The sequence below is a fragment of the Meleagris gallopavo genome, chromosome 1 (genome assembly GCF_905368555.1).
Source record: "Meleagris gallopavo chromosome 1, MGAL_WU_HG_1.1, whole genome shotgun sequence".
Lineage (NCBI taxonomy): Eukaryota > Metazoa > Chordata > Aves > Galliformes > Phasianidae > Meleagris > Meleagris gallopavo.
Window position 1 is genome coordinate 187,164,151 of NC_139404.1, and position 21,545 is coordinate 187,185,695.

General features: G+C 37.3%; 1 protein-coding gene across 22 annotated transcripts in view; it reads right to left on the reverse strand.

Moving 5' to 3' along the window:
- Positions 1 to 21,545, reverse strand: part of DLG2 (discs large MAGUK scaffold protein 2) — a 1,005,161-nt gene that overhangs the window by 254,766 nt on the left and 728,850 nt on the right. For 19 of the 22 annotated variants that reach the window (XM_085216429.1, XM_085216427.1, XM_085216435.1 and 16 more), the window contains one exon: positions 9,831 to 9,986. The exons of the other annotated variants lie outside the window; for them this stretch is intronic. In XM_085216429.1, coding sequence (XP_085072555.1) covers positions 9,831 to 9,986 — 156 coding nt within the window. The remainder of the gene's footprint in view (positions 1 to 9,830; positions 9,987 to 21,545) is intronic. 22 annotated transcript variants of the gene reach the window in all.

A 21,545-nucleotide genomic window follows, 5' to 3' on the forward strand; every position in this document is an offset into this window, starting at 1 on the left:
GCCATTACTGAGGTAAATTTTCCTTTTAACCACAGGAAGTAAATATTGTTCTCATAGATCCGTAAAGATACAAGTACATTCTCATGGATCCCATCATGTCAGGAGTTTTTATAGTCCGTATTTCTGTGTTTCTGACTATTCCATTAACTAGTATTATATGATTCTGGGTAGGAAAAAGTAAAGTACTGTGAAATCAGTTATGACAGAGAAACAAGAGATGAGAATTGAGCTTAAACAGCTTGTTCTGTTTTATTACGTCTTCAAAACAGTGCCCATGAATGGACTTGCACTATTGGCTGTGCACAGACTCAGCAAGGAGCACTACCTCCTAATTTCTGTTTCACAAGAGCATTTTAGACATCTCTCCATTCCAATTCAGACCTTACTTAACTCAGAAAACCAACAATAATGGACATATTTGCAAAAATCTACATACATGCTTTATGTCAACAATAATAAATAGTGATAATTAGATAGAAAATAATTTGAAAGCCTGATTCAGCAATTCACTACTCCAGTGGGATAACTGCAGTATAAAACAAGCATAGGGCTGAGGGAAGGGTCATTAATGCTGCTGTTATAATTCTGTCGCATTTTCATGACAAATTACATGTAATTAGAGGTTCCACCTGCTTGTAATGATGTTTCCTATCGCTGTATTTGGTACTAATGATCACACTTGTTTATGCAGTACACAAAATCATGCCTACCTGCACCTGCTGGAAATACATTTTAACTGATGGTTGTTGGGTTCTGTGGATGTGTCGTGTATTTCACAATTGGACAAATTGGAAGGAAAGGTGAAAGTTGCCAAGGGTCCTATGACCTGCCAGAAGTGCAGAGAAATTTCTGTTTTCAGCTCTCTGCTCTAACCAGCAAGCTTTCTTACTCTTTTTTGTGTAGATGTAACCTTGGAAATTATTTTTCCTCCAACATGTACTCTATAGGCAGCCACAGGGTAGCATTATTTACCCTTTCTCCACAGTCATATTTCATTTCTAAGCTCAAAGAACTCTCTCTTGGGGTAAAAAGAGTAATTTGTTCTCCAGGTTAAATCTATTCTTGGCTTCTCTGATGAGCTCAGAGTCTAGCAATTGCTATGACAGACGGAGTGATGATTTTTATGATGTGGAAAATTGTCCACAGGAATGAAACTGAAATCTCCAAACTCATTTCTCACATCAGCCTTTAGACAGTTGCTAGGTAATAAGGTAATAATTGCCATTAACTTTCAGCACTGTGGACAAGATCTGAATTAGTGAATGGCTCCAACTTGCTTTTGTAGCACCCTTGTGCAGAGGGACACTGTCAAATATTTGTCATCTGTTCTGAATACACCCAAACCTGATATGGAACCAAGATAAAAAACGTGGGTTTAAATTTCTCCTGACAATCTGATGCATCTGAATGAACACTGTGTGTGGAGCTTTAATGCTCTTTTTTGTTGGAAGAACTGTTTCAAAGGGATTCTAGAATACATTCATAGACCAGAACATGTTTCAAACAACATAGTTGTGTGGTGGATTTAGTTATAAATGGACTGCTTGGATTTTTGTGAGATGATCTGATGCCTCATCAGAGTATCCTTGAATAGTGTTCAAGATCAGGCTGGATGAGGCCCTGGGCAACCCTACCAACTGCAGGGGGATTGGAACTAAATGATCTTAAAGGCCCCTTCCAACCCAAGCTATTCCATTACTGTGGTAAAGAGAAATTGGTAGCCAGTGTCAGGTGAAACAGACATAAAATAAAATTTCAATTTCAAGGGTCACAGTCCACCTCAGCCTCCCCACACTGAGTGACTGACCGCACAGGCCAAAACTCAAGCAGGAACCAGCCAAAAGTGACAAGGTATCTTTTTAAGCTTTCTGATTCCAGCCTTTATCATTAATCTAAATAAGGCATAGGATAGGCACTCCAAAATTCAGGATTGTTTGCTTTGTCTTTCTCAGAGACTGAATTTCAGAGCTTTCTTATAGGACTGAAAAGGAAGGAGACATCTTCCTTCTTTGTTACCAAATGTCTCTCTGTGGGTATGTCTGTAATCATGGCAGCAGGAAAATTTTAATACCGGTGGTTTAGATGGTTTTTTACGAAGAAATGACAACTTTTTTTTCTTCTCTAATGATCTAGGAAAGAAGATATTCTGTTTAACTAAACTATGTTAAAATCTCTGTCCATTTTATGAGCTGAGAATATACTGTTTAACTTCAGTGAATGTAGAACATTAAAGTAGATCTGTAACTCAAGAAAACACAGTAATTCTGAAAATAAAAGCATGCATTCAGAAAATGACAGAATGGCTGAGGTTGAAAGGAATCTCTGAATCTATCTGGCCCAATCCCTGCTCAAGCAGGAACATCTAAACCATTTGTCCAACACCATCTCCGGGTGGCTTTTGAAGATCTCCAAGGAGGAGACTTCATGACCTCTCTCAGCAATTTTTTCCAGTGCTCTGTCACCCACACAGCACAGAATGCTTCCTGGTATTCAGAGCGAACCTCCTTTGCTCCACTTTCTTCCTATTGCCTCTTGACCTGACAAAAGCCTGTCTCTGTTCTCTTTGCATCCTCTGTTCAGGTATTTATGAATATTGATGATATCCCCCTGAGCCTCATCTTCTCCAGGCTGAACGGTCCGAGCTCCCTCAGCCTTCCTCACAGCAGAGGGGCTCCAGGCCCTTCATCATCTTAGTGGCCCTTTTTTGGACTCTCTCCAGTATGTCTGTATCCCTCTTGTAACAGAGGCCTGAGGACTGAACACAGTACCCCAAGTATAGCCTCACAATTGCTAAGTACAGGGTAAGGATCACCTCTCTTTACCTGCTGGTGATACTTTGGCTAATACAGCCAAGAATATTATTAGACTTCTTAGACTATTCCCATAGTACAGAATATTTCTCAAATGATAGAATGGAAACAACTTATTTTTTCCTTTGTTTCCTTAAAAAAAAAAAATTCTTCTGTGTATTGATATTAGTTATCGTTCTCAGTATAACTGAATAAGAAGATTATTTTACTGCTAGTTAAAGTAAGGCAAATAGAATTAAGTGATTTGCTCAAGTAAACATATTTAGTCAGCAGCACAACTGGAAATAAACCCCAGCAGCACTAACTTGAAGCATTCCATCTTAACCTGAAAAGCTTCTGAACTTTACATAATTAAACACTTGAACTGTAGTGATTTTATGCCTCTACAGGTTAAGTTTCTCTTGTAATCATCTCTCTCAGTTTTCTAAAGGTGCATCTTCCTAATCGTTCTAATTAATAGTGTCCAAAATAGAAATCTCCTCATTAAATAAAAAGGAAAGAGCAAAAGAGAGTCTACAGAAATGTTAGTGCTTATTAAGGTCAGAGATTCGGCCATGCAAAATTACTTGAAAACTGAGGCTTCATCATTTTTCTTTCATAAACAACAACAGTTATATGACTGGATCATTTACTTAAAGACAACACTTGAGTCAGGATTAAAAAAAAAAGTAAGAAATCATTACAATGGAGAGTTTTAAAATTGTTAATTAAATGTAATAAGAGATAATCACAATACATTTTTACTGTTTTCAAATGATCCTAAATAATTTAAGTGTCTCAGGAGTTTGATTCCTCAGCAGGGACAACCTACAACAAGATATTGCATGCTGGTTTTGGACAGCTAATCAGCACAGTTTATGCTGATTTTGTTTTGCCTTACTGCAAATAACTATAAAATATTGAATTTCTGGAGTTGCATTCTGAAGCAGCCCAGCCCAGGCGAGCATAACATGCGTGTAGCTGTATGCAGCTGGACTGCATCTTGTCAACCACTGCAACGTATATTCTTCTGAATCAACATATACACTTGTGAATCAAAAAGATCAGGCTTATTTTTTGAAACGTCTAGGTGTTCCAGAGTTAAAGAGGTACTGAATTTGTGAGGATATTGTTTAAGGAGCTGAGACCATAGCACTAAAATAGCTAAATCTCCCTAAATCAGCAACAACAGGATGCTTTAGTGCCCGTCAGTGTGAAGAGCAGTACCCAAGCCAGGCACTTTGGTGTCCAGTTTAATATCTTAAATTGCTTAGGGGCTGATATATGCTCTGTACCTCTGAATATCTAAAAATGTGTTTAGGCACAGATGAGTCTTGAAGACATTTTTGAAAACACCACCTTATGGTTTAATTGAGATACTTTACTGAGGCTTATTTTAAACATTTAGAGTTCATTTTCTTACATTATTTCTCCTTTGTGACTATAGGATGGCTTTGTTTCCACTGACACTGACAGTGTCTCCTATTTTGCTGTTCAAAGATTTGTTCCCTTATCCTCTTTCAATGACTTTAAACAGTGCTGTTTAGTGGTGTTAGTTCCTACACATAAGCTTGCTGCCTGTGATTGCACTGTGTAAGAAGCAGATCCATCCAGATGCTGATTCCATGATATTAATAGGAAAAAATACCCATCTGCTAAAATTCTCACACTGAATATTTAAAATCATTTGCCCAAACAAACTCACTTTCAATGTTAAAATCGAAATTTTCTAATAAGTAGATGAATCTGACTACAATAGGAAAAAATCGTTTTAAATTTAAGAATGTGGTTTTGTTTATGAGGGGCAAGCCGAAGACTGGATTTCTTAATCTCTATCTTATATTTTACTGCCTCCTTGATAGATTCCATCTTCAGGTTATCAGGCATTTCAAAAAGCTCAGAATATGGCCAGATGTGTTTGGGGAGATATAATTCCCATATTAAACACATGGGATTGAAAACGGGACGATGAGTACTCCTGTATGATGTGAGTTTCAATAATGATGACAAGAGCCTTTCTGGAAGGTAGGCACTCACAAGAACAGCTATATGCATCATTTTGACAGTAAGCTTGTTCCCAGTGGGCTATTGCGTTGGACTTACATGGCAACGTTTTGGTAGTGGAGGGCTGAGATTCCAAAAGGGACCTGTTGCAGGTCAGTGCAGAAAGAGGGCAGGAGGTGCTCCAGGCATGGAGCAGCAGCTCCCTGTGGCCCAGGAGAGGCCCACGGTGGAGCAGGCTATTCCCCTGCATTTCCCATTGCTCTGGTCTGCTATCAATAAGCAATAAATTACATTAATCTCCCTTTTCTAAGTGTCCCTATGCTAAGTCTGTTTCACCCGTGGCAGTAATTGGTGAGTGATCTCAACCCATGAGCTTTTCTTTCATTACATTCTCTTCCCTTGTTCTGTGGAGGAGGAGTGAGAGAGCAGTGTGGTGGAGTCACTGGGGTGAAACCACCCCAGTCAGTGTGAAGAAAAATCCGCACAGAGAACAATGCAATTGCAGTGGGCATCAAAGAAGCCCACCATTCACTCCCATTTTGAAATAGCTTCTTGCCACAATCAGTAAAAAGCAATTGGCATCTTCTCAGCAGTTCCTTCATTGCCTGTAGAGGGATCCCAGGGATCCCTATAATGAAATGACCATAAGCAGCAGTGCTTAGCACTGCAGGCACACACTAGTCTGACTGCAGAGGCTAGTCAGTGTAGTGACCCTCGTGTGCTTACGTGGAGGATGTGGGAACATATCAGAAGCAGCTCCACATATTGATCGTTAAGGTAATGGATATTACAGTCACCTTACCCATATCAACTTCATGCGTAGACACTTTAGCACACTTATATGTATTGCTTTTCTGAGTTATTTGATGCTGAGTCACCCCTGAATATCACTGAAAACAGCACGCTTTCTGTAAAAGGCTTTGCTGTAGATCCACATACTAATTTTATTCTCTCTTCCTAATTCTCATTGGTGATAAAGTAGTGGAGTTCCAAGAAATGATGACATTAATTCATCAAATACCTTAAAATCATTCATTGTGTTATTATGCAGTAACACAAACTGCTGTTAATAATAGAATGCAACTGTCACAGATAGCATTAGTTTTCAGAGAAGCTCTGTGTGATCACTGTTAAGAGCCTTTCATAGGTGGGAAAACAAAGCGAAAAATCATTAACTTTCAAAGACTGCAAATCAGTGTTAGTCAGAACTGATCCTGGTTTCAAGAAACTTCAAGAAACTGGTTCTAAAAGTAAGCCAAATATTTTCCAGTCACCCAAGCCCTGTAAGTAGGATAAGCCCCATAAGTAGAATCTGAACATACAAAAAAGTCATACTTAAGATGAATAACATTTTCCCATATTTTTATTTTCCAGGGATGCTCTCTTGCTTTTCTCCCATGACTAGAAAGCATGGTTCCTTCCACTACATGCATTAAAAAATACTGATGCCATCACACTGTTTCATGATCGAAAGCCTAAGAGAAAACTAAATACCTAAGGAAAAAAAAAAAACAAAAAATCACAAATCAACAATGTTGAAGCTAGCTTTTAACAAAAACTGTGCTAGTAACTTGAGTGCCAAGAGTATTTCACTGAAGACAGGGAAGTCAATTCTGGACAGAACTGAAGCGTGTCTTGTGAATGCAAAGAAGTTCTCAGGATTAAGACCACAACATTTTATATCACATAGCACAGAAACAAAGTCTCTTATTTGTAGAAACTCTGCTACCCCATGAGCTTCAATTTTTTTGGCTGTCAATAATCTATACACATAATTGTCAGTAATTATGTGTATTGTCAATAATTATGACAGAATATGAATATCCTCTCCATTCCCACTTGGTTCTTTTAGAGGAAAGCTTACTGCTCCAAAATTCTCTTTCTACTTCTGCCTTTGATGGGACATATTTTCAGCTGTTGTATGTAGACATAGCATCGCTAATGTCAATTCATGTTAACTGATCAAAACCAAATTACTTTCATCCTAAAATTGGAGTATATTCTCCTAGACTGCTAAGCTACAGAGAGACCCAGACAGATCACCATAAAAGCAAAGGTTATAAACTCAAATTTATTATAGACAAATAAAGCTTTGGCCTATGAATTCTCTTTGCCTATTAAGTTAATGAGCCTTGACAAAGTGATCATCTGAGGAGTGGCTGACAAATTATCTGGAGCAGCAATTTCAAAGGAGCTGGCTGCCTTACAAGCATTTCAGTTGGGAGAACAAGACATCATGTTCCTCTTCCTCTGGAAGAGTTATTTGTCAAACCAGATGATTTGAAGTTCACCAGCAGATTCTCAGTATTGGAACACAGAGATATTTCAATGACTGCAGTTACCAAAACAAGCAAACAATCCCTGCAACTTCCTTAACAAGCCTAGGGATGACAAATTCTAATGAAAAACTATTTCAAGGAAGCCTGCAAGAAGACCAAGAACTCTTCACGTTTGACTGGAGAGCAAGAAAGTAAATAACCTAGAGAAACAAGGCTTTGTGGAATTTAGGTAGGTAAATGGAGACCTTTCAAGATACTTGGGCGAAATTTGGAGGATTTTTTTTTTGTAGCACAGTTTTCAATAGACATAGTGGTAGCACAGCTGCAGATTTAGAAGAAGGTCTTTGTATGGATTCAACACATCACATCCCTGAGACAATATTACTTTTCTGAAATTTAGGGGTGTGCGCAATGAACACTTTTAAAACATAGCCACTTCTATTAGGTTTAAAATGAGCTTAATACTTCCCTATTATACAGTGTCCAAATGTAAACACTGAGTCTGTTTTGGAGATTGGATTATGGTATATGTCATAATGCTGTCTCTTTCCTCACCAAAGGCATATTGGTGAAAAATATTTCAAATGGCTTCCTCCATGGTCAGTTATTCAAAGAGTCCAGAGAAAAAATGACAGCATTTGTGAATATCAAAAATGGTCATATTTTCCATCTAAATGTAATTGCACAGTGGGAAGGAAGAATAAATGATAGCAATCAGTCGCCTCTCTCACAGCATGTAGCAAAGCATATTGCAGAGCATTAAACCATGAGTTGTGTCTTTTCTCATCTTTTTGTTATCTCTCTGCACTTTTTGTTGGAACACTGAAACTGGTTAAATGTACAGGGAATAGGGCTTAATTTTATGTTAAACTGGAATGATGAGAAATAAAACCTTGTTATTAAGGAGAACTGTTAGCTGACAGTTGAAAAAACCTCCGTTTTTTAAGTCCTGATGTCAGATTATCAAATGTCTGATGACCAAGTGAGTGTTCAATCACACAATAAAACAAAAGGATGTAGAGAATTACTAGCAGCACAAATAGCCCAGTTCTGCTCTCCAGGGCTCCCCTGTTTATTGGCATCTGACTAGGTGGTCAGCAGTTGATACCCTTTAACAAACCTTTTTCCCTATGCTAACCCCATAGGCCTGATAGTCCTAACTAGAGATAACTTACTGGGCAATGGATTGCACCTGTCTATGGTTAACAAGCTCCATTTACATGGCAGCAAATTCTCCTAGAAATCACTAGTTCCGCTTTTGAGTTCAGGTTGTTTTTTTTTTCTTTTTAAAATGACCACTGTTGATTAGGAATACTTTTATAACGATCTCTTTTCTTGTCTGTGTCTAAACACACAGAAACATTATGATATTGCAGACAAATTTACTTGTGTACCTAAAGACCTGAAGTCATTTTACTACTTTTTGATCTTCCTTCAAGACAGTATCTGCAGAGACATTCAGATACTGTGAACAGATCTATTAGTGCTTAGCACCTTTATAAAATGTTGTCCTTATGAATGTTTTTCAACTACATTTGCACTGATCTGAACAGCTTTTTGTAGTGATTAAGCATCTTGTTACAAATTCTAGAAGCCACATAGTTTTCATCATAAGAAATCAACAGCTTCTGTAAAGTCCTACCACATCTGCTGCATTCTTCACTAGCAAGTCTTATTGTTTTTTTTTAATTTATTTTTCTATTTTATAGTACTGCAATGCCTTTCACCGATGTTTTTCTAATCTCCAAGGTTTCTTTCCTGTTATTGTATCTTACATTAATTTATCGTTTTACTTTCCACTTACAAACTTATGCTCTCTTCTTCCCACGCTTCTCTTCTCTTTGAAAAGTGTTTTTTGTGTGTGTGTGTGTGTTAAATGTCTATGATCAAAGTTTGAAATACAATTATTTTTTCTTCTGCTGTAGAATATAAAACGTTTTTCCATTTATTATCCTGACAAAGGAAGCACACAATACCTACTTAAAAACTTGTGCTAACTCTTGTCTCCTAGATCCTGTTTGTAAATAGTTTGTTACTACACCAATAAGCTACAGAAGAATGCCTGGCTAAGTTATACTAGCATACAGTTTTGAACAATGTAATTTATTTCTTAACTTAGTTTTTAACCTTTTTCTTGAAGGTAATCACTGACTATTTTTTAGCACTGTCTTCCATTTCTTTCAATTATGGAAATGTTCATTATTGTAGTTTTTACTTACTGTATTCTAAGAGCACAGCTAGCCTATAAATTGCTAAATTTTAAATGTACTCTCAGCTATGACTTGGTGAGGTGGGTTTTTTTTTTTTTTTTTTTTTTTGGTGCTAATTTTCTTTCAGTGGCTTAGGCAGCTATTCTGTAAACCCAAAGATAGTAAAAAAAACTATGCGCAACACAGAAACAAAATGATTGAATTCCAACTAAATTACTACAGCTTTCAGTGAAATCTTAGTCATTTTACATAATTACAGAACAATGTATACTGAATTAAGTTGTAAAATGTGATAGATATGACATAGCCTATTTTAGAGCACCATTCCAATGGATTAAAACATTGCCTGTAATCATCACTGGATTTTGGATGACCAAAATTATATACCAAAGTAGCATATATCTTCCAGTGGTGCAAATGTGAAAGCATGGTTAAAAATAAGCACAAGCTGTAGAAAAAGATCTATGGTGAAGGTGCAAACTATGAGATAAACCTAGCGATGTTCATGCACTCTAACAAAGGAGGTGAGGAAGAAGCGCATGCAGTACCTGGTGATCTCAGAGTCAGGGAGCAGGCCTATGTGGTAGTGGGGATAGGGAGCTGTAAGAAGGAAGTTTTTGTCACACTCGACAGGGGAATAGTGCCTAGGAGAAGGTGGTTTATCACACAGTTTGTTCACAGTGCTGTAAACAGGTTCAGGAGGCCTGGTGATACAGAGACAAAAGATCAGGTGCATATTAGTGGCTGAGAACATAAAGAAAACACAGCAATAAGTTTAAAAGCATGCACAGCAAATCTGTAAAGATCCTTTCAGTAGGACTTTTCTGACAAGTAAAGTGTGCTGTTAAAGGAAATATCAGAATTTGAAACACAATATTACAGCATATGAGCAATTGCATATACAGACCCAACGTAAGTGTGACATAAAAGTGGCTTATGGGAAATGTGGTACTGAAAGGGAATACCTTATCTCTGAAGTTCAATGACAATTTTTCCCAAATGCTCTTCTTTCTTTCTTTCTGCTTTTTTTTTTTTTTTTTTCTTTTTTGATCTAACAGCTTTCTGTGATTTTAACTTTGTGCATTATTTATGTTACCACTAAGAAGATAATATGATGCTTATTTCCTGAAAAGGGGTCTTTTTCACTAATAATTTAAAATGAAGTTACATATTATTTGTTAAAACACCATTCTCCTGCCCCAGCATCCTGAAGGTTTACCAGCAGAGCAGTGGTCAAAGTGAGCCATATCCTAGAACACTGTAGAGATGGTAATAAAGTATGTAAGCCATTCATCTCACTGGCCATCAATTCACTTTAAGCAAATTGCATTTGCTCTCTTTACAGATTCAGCCTTCAGCATGTGATTATGCACACCACATCTCAAACAGGTAACCTCGTTGACAAGGCTACATCCATTTCACTCTGCTGCTCCAAACCACGGACAGCAGCCTGTGAGGTCAGATACAAGGATTAATATCCTAAAACTGATACTGAGAGGTCATTTTTTGTTTCTCTTCTGCTCTCTAGAGGCCAGCAGCTTGAGAGAGGCAATACTTACCATGAATTTCCTAGGGAGCCCCTGGGGAAAGGGGATGAGGGAATGTAGTACCAGGTTGAGATCCACAGGAGACAACCAGCAATTTTCAGAAAAAATGCACCATCTAATACATTTTCTGCCATGCAACTTCTCCAGCTATTGTGTGGGCCCTAGCAGATACCTCTGGGCCTCCTAGCAGAGTGAAACTTGACTCATAATTTCCTAAGTTTCTGCTCTAAAGAGTGCCAAGATGTAATTGCTGTCATATCCTAGCTTCTGCCAGAAGATCCAGCATATGGCACTGTCTCTGATCACAGCAATACAGCATCAGCCAGATGAAAATCGCAAACCTGAAAATACATAGAGGCCAAGCAGTTAATGAAACTCTTTTGGTTCTTCTGGCTCTACCGTGCCTCATATGGGTGTGGTTTTGCTGTGACTTTCACAAGTACCAGAATTTATTATAGTTGTGGGTGCACTGGCAGATACAGAGAACAAATTTTCCTTTGTTGTTAGTTTCTGGTTTCATCCTTTGGGGGAAAAGGAGTAGCTGCTTTACTGAAAAACTGGTCTCACTTAATGCTAATAAAATTATTCATAGCAATCTGACATACATTTTGAGAATTCTCTGTGCCTGACTTTCCCAGGGAAAACTTTACAGTTAATAAATCGGCAATTCAAGGTTACCAGCTATCAAAATAGCACAGTTGTAACTCATTTGGTTGTAAAGCATTCTGTCAATCATACAGTACAATCCTTTAAAAATATACTTACAGCAGCAATTACTTTTTCTCAGTATATTTTACACTTGCCTCAGAGGGGTGAGGGATAAATTAAATAATTTATCTACTAAATCAATTGCTGTTTTCAACACCAAAAATCTACAGGAAAAAAAAAAAAAAAGACCACACTTCTAATATTTATTTTGTTTTAGACTGGTACTTCCTTTTATGCCCTCAAAAAACACTTTTGTTTTTAGACAATGCATTTAGAACAAATATAAATATCATATATGAATGATACCTACTGTGAAAACTGAAGAAATATTGCTCCAGTGCAGGAAGAAGAATACAACCTGTAGATTTCTCTGTGGCTTAAGACACTAATGAGTCCACAAACAACTTGCTAACTTCTTAAAGACAAGTTACTCATCTTTGAGTGGCAGATGACATGAGTGTTGCTGCCCTTTAAATATACTGTGAATGCTAGAACTACAATTGAGTCAACAGTGAGTGACCATCCAAGCTTGTGCTTAGACACAAATCATGCCATAGTGATGGATAGATGTAAGAGATTGCTACATTAACAAGCAGTTACAAACTGCTTCCAGAAGCAAAATGGAGAGAAACATTCCACATCAATCTAGATACTGAAATCAAATTCCTCCTTTAAACATAAAATATCATCTCGGAACTCAGCAGATTTTAAAATATTTAGTATTTAGTATTTTGCACTCCTTTCAGTCTTGCTGAATGGAAGGATAACAAAAAATTGGAACAATTCTTTCAAAAGTGACTGTGCTGACATTGCTAGTCCTTGTTGCTATAACAAAAATGACACTGTGACATAGCTAACAACAGACATCTGAAATTGGACTGGGGAGAATTCTTGTGGTTAAGGACAGGAACTCAAACTTATCATTTTAATTCTTTGGAACAGAATTCCAGGCATCAGTTAACTCAAAGTATGAGTGCCCTTATTTTAAAGGCTTGTAACTGTACAGAGATTGTCATAACCATCTACTTGCCATCAGATGTCATCCTTTGTTGTCGTTAAGACCACGGACTGAACGTGTTCCTTAGATAACTTCATCCAGCCAGATAGGTTGCTGAATGCTAATTCTACCAATTGCATAGTTGGACTCTGGCTAAACATTGTATTAGAAAAGGAAAAGCAAGAAAAGCAAGTGCTTGAAAAATAAGCAGTACACAGCATCAAGGGTCTGGGTCAGATCAGTATAAACTTATTTTATCTAAATTTGATTTGCAAATGTCAATTAAGTAGAGAAAAAACAAAGTTGAGATAAATGGCAGAAAAGCAGAAAATGATTTAAATGTACAGACAGATGACTGTCCTAGAGATGAAAACTGTGTTTTATTTAGGCCATTAATTCTTCAAAGTAATACTTGCTGCAATGGAGTGTCTTAAAATCTCCTCCTAACACTTTACCTTCTTCCCTACGCAAACTAGAACTTACCTTCCAGAGTGCCTGCCAACTGTGGAAGACAACAATCCCCACCACAAAAACAAAAATTAAGAAGATCACTCAGCCTCATTAAATGATTTTCCTAATGTAGCATTTTCTCATTTCTATTTCTACTCACTGGTAGGAGAAGAATGAACTTCTGTGCAATAGAATCAGCACACCTGGTAAATTCTGTCTCACATTTCTTCTTCTCCAGAGCTATGACAGAGACAGACTGCCCTCTCTAAGCATGGGATAAGGAGATCATAAAAGACTACTCTGTTTCTAATGTTCCATTCTGAAAAAAATGCAAGATCATCTCAACTTTTCTTGCAGAGTAATGAAAAGCCAAGCTGAACATAAATACTGAGGTCTGATTTTATCATTCCTCAAGTGAGTTTTAAATACATGCAGCAGGTCATTTATCGTGCCATAACAAACATGTAAAAGATGGCTATTCTTTAAGATGGTATTCTTTAAGGACTGAATCATAGCAGCTTATTTGCAATTGCATTACTTCTAGATACAGCAGGTACAGCTTCAGAAGGTTTGTTTTATTTAAAATGAATATTAAACAAATGTTGTTATTTTTAACATGAAAAAGGACAAAGAACTATGTTATAGAATGTACTATGTCTGTTATCTTAATTCTGCATAATATTTATAAACTATACTCTTAAAATGTCAAATAGGGTAAATGTTAATGAATACTTTTTGGATAAATTTAAGAGTTTATTTTTAGCAATTTACAAATATGGGTCTATCTGGAAAAAAAAACTAACTGCTTCTGTAACATCTTAGATCTGCTTCCTTTCTGCTCTTAAGCTGCATTTTTTTTTTTTTTTTTTTTTTTTTTTCCTGTGAGCTATGTAAGTTCTGTGATAAATGAGAGCAACAGCTACTAGCTCTACACGGACAGGAATAATTAAGTTACTATGAGAATCAGACGTACAACAACAGAGGAAAAGCATTAGAAAATATAAGCAGGAGCACAGCTTCTCTTGAGCCTCAGCAGATAATTCACTGACTGGAGAATCGAGCTACTCCATGCCACAAGGTAAGCTTTTAAATGGTAGTTTGAACAGCAGGTATCAATAAATTAATTTTCTGCTCCCAAAAGTTTGAAAGCTGGGACTGTTAATCAGTATAGACCATAGCTGCAATGAGGTAAGATCTCTACTGAAAGGTTCGACTAATTGGTGGAACAGCAAACAGCAACAGAGAGGTAGCAGATTGATCTGATAATGGATCTATTTATTTATTTCATAAGAGATTGTGTAAGGAGATGAAAATCTTCCCATTTGTTTGCAGTCTTTGTTTTTCCTTGTTTGTAACATCACTGTGTTATTATTTCAGGCTTTACTACACAACAGACGCTAAAAGAAAATGTCCTTACCAAAACCGTGCTCATCAACATCCATGGTGCTCAACTGAATTTTAACTTTTTTTCTTTACTGCAGAATCCTGTTTGGTAGTATTCAGTTGCTAACACATAGCACGTTAAATGTGAACAGTTTCATTTTTGGGATTTTAAAACCTTTTATAATATGGAAGGCAATCAGCTAAGCTCTCATAGCATACTGTGTCTGCAAAACTAAAGTCAGGAAATGCTAAATTGAATGCAAGAGAAAATAAATTTCACAATGCTACAAGTCTTCAATAATAATATTTTTTTTACTCTGGAGTAATTCTTAACAACAAGCAATATATTATTATTGCTAACACATTCTAGTGTCAAGAGTGTGAAACGAGATGTCTTTAAAAGTACATCACCAATAAAACAAAAATCAATGACAATTTAATAGAAATGAAGCCTTCCAGAGCAGTGACTCATATATACGTGTCTTTTGATTTCTTAAGTTTCTCATTCATATGACCTTCTAGGAGAACCATGCACCTTCTTGTTAAGAACAGTTTATTTAAAAACAAGAGTTGAGTTTTTTTTTCACAGGTTACACCCTAGCAATTTGAATAAGACCAAAACACTCACACAACATGTTTATTTCAACTGACAGACAATGTGTGTGAAGAGCTGGAAGAAAAAACCTAAAGGACATTAGTCCAGTTGATTCTGGGAGTACTTTTATAATCAGAAAATCATAGAATCATGGAATCATAGAATATCCCGAGTTGGAATGGACCCACAAGGATCATCACCAAGGCCAACTCCTGGCTCCACACAAGACTACTCTGAAATCAGACTGTATGTCTGAGAGCCTAGATGTTTCTTGAACCCTTTTTTCAGTACTCAACCAACATTTTGGTGAAGAAACTTTTCCTGATATTGAACCTGAAACTCCCATGACTGATCATAACCAATGGTTTCTCAGCTTCTTCATTAATAATTGCTATGTTGATGAGCCTTAAAGTTTGTAGTTTTTTTGCAATTGCAAAACAAGTGCTTAATATCATACCAATATTTCAACACTGCAATGAAAAGTAAGGATGTCTTGATATTCTTTATAATACAATTTAATCATTTTAATCATGTTTTTGAGTGGAATGGCCTACAAGAAGGTATAACACTATAATTTAGATCTTTTAATATTCTACTCCTACGCTCATTAGACTTACACACTAGGACTTAGGAAACAAAATGACTGCTTAATTTGATAAAAACTCAGTAACGATTTTCTGTTGCAGTAATGGAAAAGAAGGATGCTTCACACAGAAATGGTGAGATTGCAGCCTGTCTGCACTAGTAGCTAGTCTTTTGCAGGGATATTTAGGAAACAGGGACTGTAAAGAACAGCTCTTCCCTGCTCAGCTGCTGAAAATTAACAAGTCAGGGATCCAAAGCAAAAGCCAAGCAAACTGCATTTAGTTGGCCTCTCCACTGTGAATTTGTGCACTTATCTGTATTTAAACACAGTTAGATTCCTAAGCATAGCAACACCATGTGGCAATGAGTCTTGAATATAAAGCAAGACATACCAAAAATCTCTACCTCTGTGTATCATGTCTGTTACACACTGATAACATATGGGAACATTTCAAAAACATTTATTTTTCTCTATTTTAAGCTTATTTGGCAATGTGTTGCAAACTCCCTGCCTTTGAGTTAGAAGTAAGTGTCTGCTATCTTCTCCATCGTATGGGTACTTTTACAGATCTCTGTTCTAGTTCTCCTTGACATCTTTCCTCCTATACTGGAATTGTTTATTTCTCTGTCAACTTCGTCTGGAGCTATACCCAGTTGAATCCATATAGTTTTCAATAATTGGATGCATCACAGACTCATGCAGAAAAACACTATTCTTATTACTCGCTTCCTTTCCTATCAGATATTCTAACTACCTTTGTTGTTACTGACTGTTCTTGAGTTTTGAGATGACACTGTCACAGAATTAATTACAATTATCCCTGTGTGTCTTTCTTAAGTGGTAATACCTGCTTTAAAGAGTCTGTGAATAGTCTATGGATACATGTACTCTGTACTTAGCTTCTTCGTGCACTATTAAACATTATGTACAGTTTCTGTCTGTATTATGACTGCCAATCCTACTACATATTTCAAAAATCTCTGTGAGAATCTGGACAGAATGGATCACTGGGCTGAGGCCAATGGGATGAAGCTCAACAAGACCAAGTGCTGGGTCCTGCACTTTGGCCACAACAACAGGCAATGCTACAGGCTTGGGGCAGAGTGGCTGGAACACTGTGTGGAGGAAATAGACCTGAGGGTGTTGGTTGATGCTCAGCTAAACATAAGCCAGCAGTGTGCCCAAGTAGCCAAGAAGGCCAATGGCATCCTGGCTTGTATCAAAAACAGTGCTGCCAGCAGGAGCAGGGAAGTGATCATTCCTCTGTATTCAGATCTGGTGAGGGTATACCTTGAGTACTGGCATTAAGTCACACCAGAGAAGGTTCAAGTTGGATAGCAGGAAAAAAATTATTCTCAAAAAGAGTGATCTGGCACAGGAAAGGGCTGCCTAGGGAACTGGTGGAGTAACTGACCCTAGAAGTGTTCAAGAAAAGTTTAGAAGTTGTAGTAAGGGACATGGTTTAGTGAGAAACAGTGGTAGTAGGTGGATCATTGAATTGGATGATGTTGGGGGTCTTTCTCAACCTTGGCAATTCACTGATTCTATGATTCTGTAAGTCAAGTTCTGAATTATTATTTATTTGTTTATTTTTAAGAGTTAAGGATTAATTAGATTTCACCGACACTATTAGAAACAGTCAAATCCTGCTCCTTGGAAATCTTTGACAGACCCAATGAATGCAGATTACTCAAGACACAATGGATTATCTTCTGACTCAGCAATAAATTAGCTTTAGCATTAATTATTAATAAATCTGAAAGTTAACGTTATTATTTAAAATTAATTTGGGGTAGCGAGATAAAATTTTAAGCAATTTAAGGAAATTGTGACTCATTTCTAAAATTTAACAATTATTTTAAGATAAAGTCTGTGTACTGAATACATGAAATGTAAAGTAGTTGATGTGTATACAGTATAGGACTAAAAAATAGAATGGTGACTTGTTTTTCTCAAAAGCTTTTGACAGGGTTCTACAAGTAGCCACTGCTTGATGGTAGTATAGCTAAGTTGCACCATATTTCAGCAAGCATCCAATTTAACGTTATACAGCTAATCTTAATTTACTCTTTTTCTAAGTGAACATTTAATGTATAATTTGAATAGTATTATTTTATTTTTCTGTAATTGCTCCGGTTGATAAAAAGCTACCAAGAAAGAAATGCTACTATGGAACAGCATATTTTGAAATCTATATGATCATCAGCGGAACTGTAAATTGAAGAAGGAGAGCATGAGATCTCTACCACATGAAATATGGAGCAACCGGAAGCAGCAGCAGGCTGTCATCGTCCAGATAGGAAATACCGACTGTGAGCATATAACAGACTGCCTTCAGGGATCATGTATGTGTCATACAACCCCAGAAATGTTGAGTTTCCGAACATTATCATAGAGAGAGATGGCCCTAACTTGACCCTGCAGCATCTTATTAGCAATCTTTCCTATGCCCTCTACCTCTGTTCCTTATCCCTGTCTTCTTGTACAACTATAAATTATCCCAAAAGTCACATGTCAGTGTCTGAGGGAGCTGCTGGTTCAGCAGCACTGAAATTCACTGCTGCTTTTCTTCATGATACTTTTCACTACTGCTTCCTCACATCTCTTCCTCCACTTCACAGAATCACAGAATGGCCAGAGTTGGAAGAGACCTCAGGGACCATGAATCTTCAACCCCCTGCCACATGCAGGGCCACCAACCTCCCCATTTAATACTAGACCAGGCTGCCCAAGGCCCCATCCAATCTGACCTTGAACACCTCCATCAACAGGGCATCCACAACCTCTCTGGGCAGCCTGTTCCAGCACCTCACCACTCTCTCTGTAAAGAATTTCTCCCTGACATCCAACCTAAATCTTCCCTCCCTCAACTTCAAACCATTTCCCCTTGTTCTGCTGTTATCTACCCTTTCAAAGAGTTGATTCCCCTCCTGTTTGTAGGCTCCCTTTAGGTACTGAAAAGCTGCAATGAGGTCACCCCACAGCCTTCTTTTCTCCAGGCTGAACAAGCCCAGCTCCCTCAGCCTGTCTTTGTAGGGGAGGTGCTTCAGTCCCCTGATCATCTTCGTGGCCCTCCTCTGGATCCTCTCCAACAGCTCCCTGTCTTTTTTGTACTGGGGGCTCCACACTTGGACACAGTACTCCAGATGGGGCCTCACAAGAGCAGAGTAGAGGGGGACAATCACCTTCCTGTCCCTGCTGGCCACCTCTCTTTTGATGGAGCCCAGAATACCATTTGCCTTCCAAGCTGCAGTTCTCACTTATGTCCTTCCTTGTCTTAATTTTGGTTGCCCAACAAATATGTCCTCTCTGCTGGTGGTTTCCATTCTCACAGTGACAACTTCTCATGCATTTTCACACCCAATCTCACTGTAATTCCTTGACAAAAACACTCTTTCTATTCCTCTAGTCTTTCCAAAGTTCACATCTGACAGGACTGGGCATTCAAAGCATGCATCAAAAAAGCTTGATGAAATAAGTAAAGATAAAGCTTCAGCCATATAATGATATGCTCGGTCATGCTGGCTTTTTTAAACAATCTAGTCAGAACTGCAAAGTTATGAGAAGGTTTGCAATACTGCAGTATGAGGACAGAATCTGAAATAGTCCTACTATGTAATTGCATTTTTTTCCCCAAAGACTTAAATTTATTGGCATTTAGACAGATTTTCACAAATGTAGTAGAAATACTGCGTGAATTGAACTTCATCATCTCACAGATTTCAACAGCCTCGTGCTACATATGGGCTATTACAGTATTCATAATACATCATCATGATTTTTAACATCAACTAAGCCATGTAATTCTTCCTGCTGTCCTTAAATAATGAAACTGTTATGATTTAAATTATATACATTTCAATTTGATAACACTAGATGTCAATTAAATTTTCTTTACAGTAACAGCTGCAATTTATACTAGCTTTTAAAACAAAATAAATATGCCTATCCCTAGATAAACAAATCCAGCCTCAGAAAAAAAGAAAAAAGAAAAAAAGCATTAAAGTACTAGCTGGATCAACTAATCTACCAAAGTTACAAATGATTTAGTAGGAAGAATAAATAAAATTATCAATCTCTCCACATTACTATATGTAATCCTCTTTAAGGCAGATGACAAGCTGAGTTTAGGTGAGGCACAGTAATTCGACTGTTCAGAGCTGGTAATACATGTCACATTCATATAATTGCACCAGCATACTTCTACACAACTTTTATTCATCACTCATATCAAAACATCTAGTCAAAAACGTGGTGTAAAATTCACAATTTGAAAGCCCTACTTACATCAACGCTCTTTTTCATCTGGGAGATGTGAACTTCAATTCTGTTCCCTCAAAAAAAAAAAAACTAGAAAGAAATGCAGCTAACTCCTTTCAGCACATATACCCTTTTAAAAAATGCAGTGTTATGTCAAATGGATAATCTAAGCAAACTCATTTGATATCCCAAAGAAATTCTACTAAAATCTGCAGTTCTTTTTCCCTACTCATCAAAAGCCAAAACCATTGTTAAAAAATTGTTGATAGTTTTATAACACAAAAAGCTTAACACTTTTTTTGTAATGTTTTAATCCTGAACAGTCAAATATGTACATAAATATAACTTTAAAGGTGTTTCTATGAAATATCCTCAATTCAACCAGCAGGTTTATGTAAGCAACCAGGGAACAATGGAGGAACTACTTTTAATATAGGGAAAATTTCCCATGAGACTTAACGGTTCTCCATTTTCTTCCTCCCAACACCCAGCACCTCCTTCTCATCCAGAAAATGTTATTTTGCAAAGATGCATATAAAAGAAATCAAATATGCTTTCCAGAGCAAATCAGATAACTCAGACAGTTTTTCCATCCTGGAATTTTTAAGGTCTGCCCAGAGTTAAATGCTAAAGTGATTTTTTTTTTAATCCACTGAAGTACAACAGTTTGATGCTGCTTTTTTCTGAAGTTAAAAAGGAAGTAAATATATAATAGTTTCTTATTTTATGTATCTTTTGCCCATGTTGTTTGTTAAAGCCAGAAAAAATCACCATCTAAAACTATGGGATTTTTAGAGAATAATTTCATTTTTTTTTCTCGACTTAGAAAGGCAGACGTGCTAAAGAGTAAGTCTGCTCTATTAGTAGTGAATAATCCACAGTAACAATAAAAAGACTAATCACTTCTTTCTTTCCAATGTCACAGAAAAGTTGGTTAGAAAGGATCTCTGTAGGTCATCTCATCCAGTCTCACACTTAAAGCAGGATTACTGTCAGCAGAAGATCAGACCAACCACGGCACTACCTAGTCAAATCTTAATCTCAAAGGAATGATATTTCACAACTCTGAGCAATGAGCTCCAGCACTACTCCACCCGCCTGGTGTCTTTCTTCTTTCTTCTCAAACTGAAATTGAAACATGCAAAACCATTACTTGTGGCCTTCGGTCTTTTTTGCATTACTTGACACTTCTGAGTAAAGTTTCTTTTCATCATCTTTGCCACTGTGTAGTTGTAAGGCATTTCTAGACTGACCATTACTCTCTTCTTCACAGCGTTAAACAAGCCCCATCTCTTTCAACATCTCTGTAACTTCCATGTGATTTACAATTCTGAGAATTTGTTGAACTCTTTCCTGTTTATCCATGTCCCTCTTGAAGTAGAAAAGCAGGAATTAGTCAGTCTTCAAGAACATAACTTGTCTTTCCCTGCTGGTCATTTCTCTCCTAATGTAGCTCAGTATGCATGGAAGAGAGAGTTCACTTCTGGTCCATGTCTAGCCTGGCATCTGCTGTAACCTCCACGTCATTTTCAGTGCGGCTGCAATTCAGATATTTGTTGCACAGCACATATTAGTGTGCACTGCTGTTCCACCCCAGCTGTAAACTTCAGACTTCTTACTGAACTTCATGAGGTCAATATGAACCAGTCTTTGAGCTTTATCACAATCTCTCTGGAATACAGCTCTGCCATTCGTCATGTTAACCACTCCACTTTAATTTATCATCCACAAATTTGC